Source organism: Carassius carassius, chromosome 18 (genome assembly GCF_963082965.1).
Source record: "Carassius carassius chromosome 18, fCarCar2.1, whole genome shotgun sequence".
NCBI classification, from domain to species: Eukaryota; Metazoa; Chordata; class Actinopteri; order Cypriniformes; family Cyprinidae; genus Carassius; species Carassius carassius.
This window is the reverse complement of record NC_081772.1, coordinates 1,107,601-1,117,500: the sequence shown is the minus strand read 5'-3', so window position 1 is coordinate 1,117,500 and position 9,900 is coordinate 1,107,601. Positions and strand designations below refer to the sequence as shown.

The window sequence follows — 9,900 nt, the reverse complement described above, 5'->3', positions numbered from 1 at the left end:
GGTGGCGGAGGCTCATGCGGGCGGCCGTAGCTTCTGTCTCCCGTACGGTTCAGGAGTTCGTTCATCTGAGAGTACGGCAGCGCCCCCAGAGAGAACGGTCCGTCCAGCTGATCGATGTACGCTTGTCTGCAGCGAGAGAGAAAGAGACGCTCGTCAAACACAGACGCACTGAATCAGTGCCTCTGATTCAAATACACTCTATATACAAAAAAAAGAATTTTATATTAGAATAGTCCAATTAATCCAGCTCTTATTCAATTATCACATGGATTAATTGTGTCAGTATGTGACCCTACTCGTTCTGAGGCAGTGGTCTGAGAAGCGCTCGCTCACCTGTGCTCCTGGAAGGCTGCTGATTCATTGGCTTCCTTGTGTTTGTCTTCGGCCTCGTCCTCAGCAAGCTCCGCCCCCAGCGCCCTCTTCTGCCACTCCCTCCTGCGGTCGTGAGGCGCTCGCGGGATCTTCTCCTGGTCATGAGGACGGTCGATGTTCTTCAGCTGGACACACACACACACACACACACACACACAGAGCGTCAGCCTCGTCTCCAGCAGGTACTGTGAGTCTCTTCAGTGAAGCAGAAGCAGGTTTAGCAGCTGATGAAGATCTACTGAGACTCACACCGAGAGCAAGAGCGTGACGAGAGAACAAACCAGGTCTGTGTATATGAACATAATCACACAAACACAATCAAATTCGTTGCTTGATTTTGTCTGGTCAAAATAATTACAGCATCCATGGCACATAGAAGATCAAATCTGACGAAAACTATTAGAGGTTGTGACATTTTACTTTATATAATGTGTGCATGCTTGCATTTTTATATATATATACATATATATATATGGTGAATCAATCAGAGTAACACACACACACGCACACACACACACACACACACACACACTCACACACACAAACACACACATATGGAAAAGCTGGACAGGTCAGACAGACAGGAAACAAACAAATCTGTATGGCTTGTGGTTCTGCGTTTGACTTTAGACTGAATCAAGACTGTTAAAGAAAATCTACGAAAAAAAACAAACCAAACCAGACACACACATGTCGCTGAGATCTCTGATGCATCATCTGGAAAACACTGGGATTTATTTGAACCTTCAGATGTGTGTGCACTAATGTCTGGGAAGAAATCATTCATGACAGATGCAGAGTTATTAAAAATAAATGCACACTAAATTAATATACATACATTGTGTTTTTATCAATGCATTTTTGTGTAATTTACAGGGTTTTTATAATTTAAGACTAAAACTAAAATCTTTTGGTTACTTTAAATAAAATAAATAATAAAACAACTGTCCTTAACTGAAACTGAAATAAAAATAAATGAAACAACAATATAATTACTAAAACTAAGTGAAATGAAAATAGAAAATATAAAAATAGTAGTAAAAAAAAAATAAAAAAATAAAAATATATATATAAATGGCAAAACAACTAAATTAAGTAAAGTGAAAATGGGAAATATACAAATTATAACGGTACAAATGCAACTAAATTGCACAAACTAAAATTTAAATGGAAATGGAAAACATAAAAATATAAATGAAAAAAAAATACATCTAAAATATTTACATTTTAACTAAATTAAAAAATCTAAAATGACAAAAGCAACTGAATTATGATTTTTTTAACAAAAATAAAAATATAAAAGTCAAAAACACAACAAAATTATTAAAACTTCAAAATGGAAATGGACAATTTAAAATGAAAAAAAACTAATGTGAATTCTTAAAATCTATAATCGTATCTCAGGGTATTCTAGAGAAATTGAATGATCTTCCAGATGAAGCGACAGAGTCTCGGCTGCTTGTTTGGATCCCTGTTCAGGTCAGAATAAAGTGACCGTACGTCTCTGATGTCTGATGAAAGAAGAACCAAGGGCACAATTTAACACAGCGTAACACAAAGAACCGCAATGAAGGACAGTCCAGAGAAATATCTAGAAAACACACATGAAAAATAACAAATAAAAAGCCAAAGAGTGATGCATGATACAGGGATGACCATACTGGTATCTATCGGCTGATTGATAGCATTTAAAAACATTATATATATAATTAGTCCACAAATTATTGAAAAAGAATTGGTCTGAATTTATTCATATTAAAAGCAGAAAAAAAGCGACAGAAAAAGAGATGGAGTTAAATAACAGACAAAAATAAATAAATTATACACTTTTGGAGAAAAAAATATTTTTATATTTATAAATATTGTAATACATACAATGTAAATTTTAAAAAATACATATATACCATATATATGTACGAGTTTGAAACGACTTGAAGGTCAGTAAATAATGACTGAATGTTTAAAGTGATACAAGCGTTCTCACAGTGTTCTGAGTGTATCCTTAAAAGAACGTAGATAGTTTATATCATGTAGCTCCTAAAGATGGAATACATTACACATTCAACACGATTTCCCTTAAATGTTACACTTGTAGCATACAGATTCAGCGCATGATTTCAGGAACACTGTGTTAACGTTTAAATGAATCAATCCTCAGACAGATTTTTTCAAATAAACAAACTATAATGGATACAGGAAGATACCATTTCAGGTTTTTCTATTTCAAAATGTGGTGTTTAATTCAATGTCACTTGTCATTTCTTTTAAATTAATTGTGAAATTTACTTGCAATTTCACACACACACACACACACACACACACACACACACACACACACACATTATTGGGTATTAGAATGTCAGTCAGTAATAAAAATAACTGTGAATTACTATTATTTTAGTTTTATCAAGCACACAAAATTAATGAAATAATAGCATGTGAAAGTGAATGAAGATTGAAAATTTGCACTATAAAAAAAAATGATATGATCGGTAAGTCATGGCTTTTATTTTATTTTTTTATTTATAAATAGGATTATACTTAAACATTTAAGGCATTTTTAATTTGTTGTTTTTTATAATGATTATTATTTATAAAAATATTTAGCAATAGGGAACATTACAGTAGTGATATTTCTTAGTTTGATTCATATTTTTTTGTAATAATCAGATCACTAGTGTGAAAAACACATATTTATTATTATTTATTTATTTTTTACAATTATTTTACAGTACAATTGTGAAATTACAAATTCTTACAATTCTTCATTCTCATTAAACTTTTATTTTGATGGAAAACCACAGGAGAACTTTTCTTTTGATTACACACTTGTGGAGATGTTTGGTGCATGTTTTTGTATCAAATGCATATCAAATGTTCCTGTAGCTCAATTGGTAGAGCATTGTGCTATCAAGCGCAAGGTTGGGAGTTCAATTCCCCGGGAACACGTGATAGGGAAAAATTGATAGCCTGAATGCACTGTAAGTCGCTTTGGTTAAAAGCGTCTGCTAAGTGCATAAATTTAATTTAATTTAAATGTATGGTAAAGCGACTTTGAAAACACGGCGGACTATGAGCAGCTGACCTATAAATTAACATAGTGCCACACTTCACTCATACATTTATTTAGTTGAATTGCAGCCTTTGCCATTTCATAATAGCAATAAACCATATTGCATTTTAGGGCTGTCAAAAAAAAAAAAAGAATTTCGAATATTCGTCGAATTTTAAATAAAAATCCATTGGCGCACAAGATGCAATGTAAGTTTCATTGCATTATAATTTTCTTCATTATAATATGTTCAACTTTATAAAAACATATCTCGAGAATTTATGGTGGGTTTTTCCCCATCCCACTTCCTCTCATGTTTTTAAATGAAAAATGTACTCTCTGTGTGATTGGCTTTCTGTGCTTTGTATTAAACTATGCATGCATACGTAATGCTGTTTTGTTTATAGTTGTTTCAATAGTTCACGCTTTCATATAATTAGCTGAGGTATGGAATGCGTATTTGGCGTGCTGTCCGGGGAAGGGCTCCGAGCTCGGGAATGGCCCGAACCTAGAGTACCCCCCCTTCCCCGTCTATTTATAAAGTGAACTTGAAGTGAGGAGATGGGGTGGAGGAGGGATGCTGATAAACCGTCAATGGATAGAGGTAAGTCAGCGATATTTATACTATGGGATTGATTACTTGATTATGGTCCACCTGTGTTGATTAGGCTAAGTATCTGACGCGCTCCTCCCGAATCTTATTAATAAAATTACATTTAAGCACCTTAATTATAATTGGTTTATAAACATTTTTTAAATATTATTCACTTAACAGTCATGTATTCTAATGCTTTTATTAAACATGCATTAGTAATATTTTGCTCGATGCACCCTCTTGAGAGATGCAAAAAGCAATTATGCATTTTAAATTTGAATATAATTCGAATTTTGTTAATATACAATATAAGTTAAAAATTAGAATTTAGTTTTTCAGTAATTTTGAAAGCCCTATTGCATTTTGGGTTTTATTTTGAGTAATCGTGCTGCCGTCGGTGTCCGTATAGTCAAATCTCTCCTGACAGGCAGCAGTCTGCATATCAATGCATTTATTATCGTCCTCGCACTCAGTTCTGAGTGTATTAAAGATGGCATCACCACGGTAACAGAGGGAAAACTGGCATCATCACTGGCATAGGGTGCCACTAACCAGCCAACAACTGATGTCTGTGATTATTGTTTCTTGTAAGGTATAATGTATAAAAGATTGTTTCCACCACGAAATAAAAAATCGCCCAATATTTAGTGTGTATCTTGTCAGTAATGCCGGTTCTGTAATAAGTGGTAAATTTCTACATGTGCATGATTTCACATGGAGCAGCATTTACTACACAGAGTCGTTCACTGACAAGCTGCGCCAAACCACGATCATATTTTGGGCATGTTTTGTGTATCCCTAATAAATTCATAATTGTGATATCAACTGGGAATTGTGTGATATATACTCAGATTTGAGATATAAACACAGAATTGCATGATATAAACACAGAATTGCATGATATAAACTCAGAATTGAGATGTAACTAGGATTTACACAAGCTCCAGTCTGGATCCAGAACACCTGAGAAGAGATGATGCTGACCCTCAGAGGACCCCAGATGATGCTAACCCTGAATCAACAAACAGAACTAACAAATATTGCTATGACTGCATCATATAATAATTATTAATTATTAATAATATTAATGGATATTAATATTTTTTGTTGATCCTCTCCTTGAACTGTCACCTTATCGTGGTGGAGAGGTTTGAGTACCCGAATGTTCCTGGGAGCTATGTTGTCTGGGGCTATATGCTCCTGGTAGGGTCTCCCAAGGCAAACAGGTCCTTGGTGACGGGCCAGACTAAGACTAACAGACTAACATAGCTCCCAGGATCACAGTTCACAAACCCCTTTATGCTGACAAATACAACAAGGACCGAGACGTCGCCCGGCATGGCGCAGCCGGGGCCCCACCCTGGAGCCAGGCCCGGGGTTGGGGCTTGTATGCGAGCGCCTGGTGGCCGGGCCTCCCCCCATAGGGTCCGGCCGGGCTCAGCCCGAAGGAGTGACGTGGGGCCATCCTCCTGTGGGCTCACCACCTGCAGGAGGGAGCGTAAGGGGCCAGTGCATAGTGGATCGGGTGACAGTCGAAGGCGAGACCCCCGACAACCCGATCTCTGGACACGGAATCTGGCTTTAGGGACGTGGCATGTCACCTCGTTGGCGGGGAAGGTGCCTGAGCTTGTGCGGGAGGTCGAGAGGTACCGACTAGAGATAGTCGGGCTCACCTCCACGCACAGCTTGGGCTCTGGAACCACACTTCTTGAGAGAGGCTGGACTCTCTACCACTCTGGAGTTGTCCATGGTGAGAGGTGGAGGGCTGGTGTGGGTTTGCTTATAGCCCCCCAGCTCAGCCGCCATGTGTTGGAGTTCACCCCGGTGAACGAGAGGGTCGCTTCCCTGCGCCTGCGAGTCGGGGATAGGTCTCTCACTGTCGTTTGTGCCTACGGGCCGAACGGCAGTGCGGACTACCAGGCCCTCTTGGGAGGAACGGCCCCCCTGATCTGAACATGAGCGGTGTTCTGTTATTGGATTTCTGTGTCGAACCACGGTTTGTCCATAACGAACACCATGTTCAAGCATAAGGGTGTCCATCAGTGCACGTGGCACCAGGACACCCTAGGCCAGAGGTCGATGATCGATTTTGTGGTCATGTCATCAGACCTTCGGCCATATGTCTTGGACACTCGGGTGAAGAGAGGGGCGGTGCTGTCAACTGATCACCACCTGGTGGTGAATTGGATCCAATGGCGGGGGAGGAAGCTGGATAGACTCGGCAGACCCAAACGTACTGTGAGGGTCTGTTGTGAACGTTTGGCCAAGCCCCCTGTCAGAGAGATCTTCAACTCCCACCTCCGGCAGAGCTTCGACCGGATCCCGAGGGAGTCTGGAGATATTGAGTCCGAGTGGACCATGTTCCCCACCTCCATTGTCGCTGCGGCTGTTCGTAGCTGTGGCCGTAAGGTCTCCGGTGCCTGTCGAGGCGGCAATCCCCGAACCCGGTGGTGGACACCGGAAGCAAGGGATGCCGTCAAGCTGAAGAAGGAGTCCTATCAGGCCTGGATGGCTTGTGGTACTCCGGAGGCAGCTGACAGGTACCGGCAGGCCAAGCGGACTGCAGCCCGGGTAGTCATGGAGGCAAAAAATCGGGCCTGGGAGGAGTTCTGTGAGGCCATGGAGAAAGACTATCGTTTACAGTGGAGATGGGCACCTGTTGACCTCAACTGGGGATATCGTCGGGTCGTGCTGTTCGGTCCCTGTACGACTGGAGCAAGAGCTTGGTTCGCATTGCCGGCAGTAAGTCAGACTTGTTCCCGGTGCATGTTGGACTCTGGCAGGGCTGCCCTTTGTCACCGGTTCTGTTCATAATTTTTATGGACAGAGTTTCTAGGCGCAGCCAAGGGCCGGAGAGTGTCCAGTTTGGGGACCATACGATTTCGTCGCTGCTTTTTGCGGATGATGTTGTAGTGTTGGCCTCCTCAGACCAGGACCTTCAGCGTGCACTGGGACGGTTTGCAGCCGAGTGTGAAGCGGCTGGGATGAGAATCAGCACCTCCAAGTCCGAGGCCATGGTTCTCAGTCGGAAAAGGGTGGATTGCCCATTTCAGGTTGGTGGAGAGTTCTTGCCTCAAGTGGAGGAGTTCAGGTATCTTGGGGTCTTGTTCACGAGTGAGGGAAGGATGGAACGGGAGATTGACAGATGAATCGGTGCAGCTTCTGCAGTAATGCGGTCGCTGTACCGGTCTGTCGTGGTAAAGAAGGAGCTGAGCTGTAAGGCAAAGCTCTCGATTTACCGGTCAATCTACGTTCCTACTCTCACCTATGGTCATGAGGTGTGGGTCATGACCGAAAGAACAAGATCCCGGATACAGGCAGCCGAAATGAGCTTTCTCCGTAGGGTGGCTGGGCGCTCCCTTAGAGATAGGTTGAGAAGCTCGGTCACTCGGGAGGAGCTCAGAGTAGAGCCGTTGCTCCTCCACATCGAGAGGAGCCAGCTGAGGTGGCTCGGGCATCTATTTCAGATGCCTCCTGGACGCCTTCCCAGGGAGGTGTTCCAGGCACGTCCCACAGGGAGGAGGCCCTGCCCGGGGAAGACCTAGGACACGCTGGCGGGACTATGTCTCCCGGCTGGCCTGGGAACGCCTCGGGGTTCCCCCGGAAGAGCTGGAGGAAGTGGCTAGGGAGAGGAAAGTCTGGGCGTCTCTGCTTAGACTGTTGCCCCTGCGACCCGGCCCCGGATAAGCGGAAGATGATGGATAGATGGAATAGTATTAATAATGTTCATCGTCTGGCTGACTACGTCTTGTATTAATTTTTCGAAAAATCCTGTCATACGTCCACAAACTGACAGTCACCAATTATAAGCTATTACTAAATATTGTAGAAACATAATTTTCTGTAAAGTTGCTTTGTAACGATTTGTATTGTAAAAAGGGCTATACAAATAAACTTCAATTGAATTGAGATATAAACTCAGAATTGCAATATAAACCAAGAATTGAGATGTAAACTCAGAATTGAGATGTAAACTCAGAATTGAGATGTAAACTCAGAATTGAGATATAAACTCAGAATTGAGATGCTTAATCAGAATTGAGATGTAAACTGTAGCATTGAGATATAAACTCAGAATTGCGAGAAATAAACTCAGAATTGAAATATAAACTCATAACTGATATATAAACTCAGAATTGAGATGTAAACTCAGAATTACATGATATAAACTCATAATTGTGTGATATAAATTCAGAATTGAGATATAAACTTAGAATTGCGAGTAATTAACTCAGAATTGCAAGAAAAACTCAGAATTGAAATATAAATTCATAACTGATATATAAACTCAGAATTGAGCTATGAACTCAAAATTAAGATATAAACTTAGAATTGAGATATAAACTCAAAATTGAGACATAAACTCAAAATTGCGTGATATAAACTCAGAATTGAGATATAAATTTATAATTGAGTTATAAACTATGAATTGAGATATAAACTCATAATTGTGAGATATAAACTCATAGGACCCTATTTTAAAGATCTAAACAAGGTGCACTCAGGGCGTGTCCAAATCCACTTTTGCTATTTTTATTTATTTATTAAATTAATTAGCCTACAAAAAAATCTTATGGATTGCAATCCTTTAATTTTTCATATTTGGCATGTTTGTGTGCTGCTGTACCTCCCTGTGTTTAATAAGCAGCGTATACGCTCTTTAAATAACAACGAAAAAATATTGCGCCAGACTTTAGACCAGGTTTGAGCTGGTCTATGGTGCAGTCTATTTTCAGTTCCTTAAAATGTTTTAGACCAGCACGCCGATGGGCGCAAAAATTAGCGCAAATGCATTTGCTAATTAAACGACGTGTGCTGGACCGGGAAATGCGAACGGCGCCAGACTGAAACTAGCAAACACACTTGTGCTGCGCCTTGCGTCACATTGCGCCGGGTGTATGATAGGGCCCATAATTTACGATATAAACTCATATTTGTGATATATAAACACAGAAACTTTTATGTTTATGTTTTGCAATTTTGGATATATTTTGCCCTTCAAAATTCTAAATTAGCTTTTTAATTGTTTTATTCTGTGGTGAATCTGCCTTTCATAATAATATTTTACATGTGATGGGTTTAAATGAAAGTGAGCGCAGTGTTGTATTTAAGGGTAATCTGTGTTTGAATCCTAGCTTTCAAAGCCGCACACCACGATCCCTGCAGGAGATGAACTCCTGCTCTGAGCTCTTCACCACACACACACACTCACACACACACACACACACACTCACACACTCACACACACACACACACACACACACACACTCACACACACACACGTTTGTTTCTGTGTAAAGTGTGTTCATCCCATAGGTGTAGTGGTTTTTATACTGTACAAACTGTATATTCTATGGCCCTACACCAACCCTACACCTAACCCTAACCCTCACAGGAAATTTTGTGCATTTTTACTTTCTCAAAAAAACTCATTCTGTATGATTTATAAGCGTTTTGAAAAATGGGGACATGGGTTATGTCCTCATAAGTCACCCTCTCCTTGTAATACCTGTGTCATACCCATGTCATTATACAGAGTTGTGTCCTGATATGACACACACACACACACACACAGCTCCTTGGGGAGAGACACATAGGGCATCTGAAGTGAAGTTATTTCAGGAAAACCTGTTTATCTTCAGTCCGAGTCTCAGTTGTCAAAACTAGTTGAGTTTTGAGTTCAGGAAGTGACTCTTAAACTGCAGTTTGACAACTAGTACAGTAAAGTACTGCAGTATACAGATGGTTTCTCATGTACCATGGTACTATGATTACATGTTAATGATTACAATATTCATGAGAGATACACACCCACACACACGCATACATATATATTTATGTCATTGATTTTAGTAAAGTTGTTAGCTGGTTGTCTATCAAA

General features: G+C 40.4%; 1 protein-coding gene across 2 annotated transcripts in view; it reads right to left on the bottom strand.

Moving 5' to 3' along the window:
• The window catches only part of LOC132092050 (actin-binding protein WASF1-like), a 53,003-nt gene that overhangs the window by 10,051 nt on the left and 33,052 nt on the right, over window positions 1–9,900 (bottom strand). For both annotated transcript variants that reach the window (XM_059498112.1, XM_059498111.1), the window contains 2 exons: window positions 334–497; window positions 1–126 (listed from right to left, as the gene is read on the bottom strand). The exon at window positions 1–126 is cut by the window's left edge and continues 33 nt beyond it. In XM_059498112.1, coding sequence (XP_059354095.1) covers window positions 1–126; window positions 334–497 — 290 coding nt within the window. The remainder of the gene's footprint in view (window positions 127–333; window positions 498–9,900) is intronic.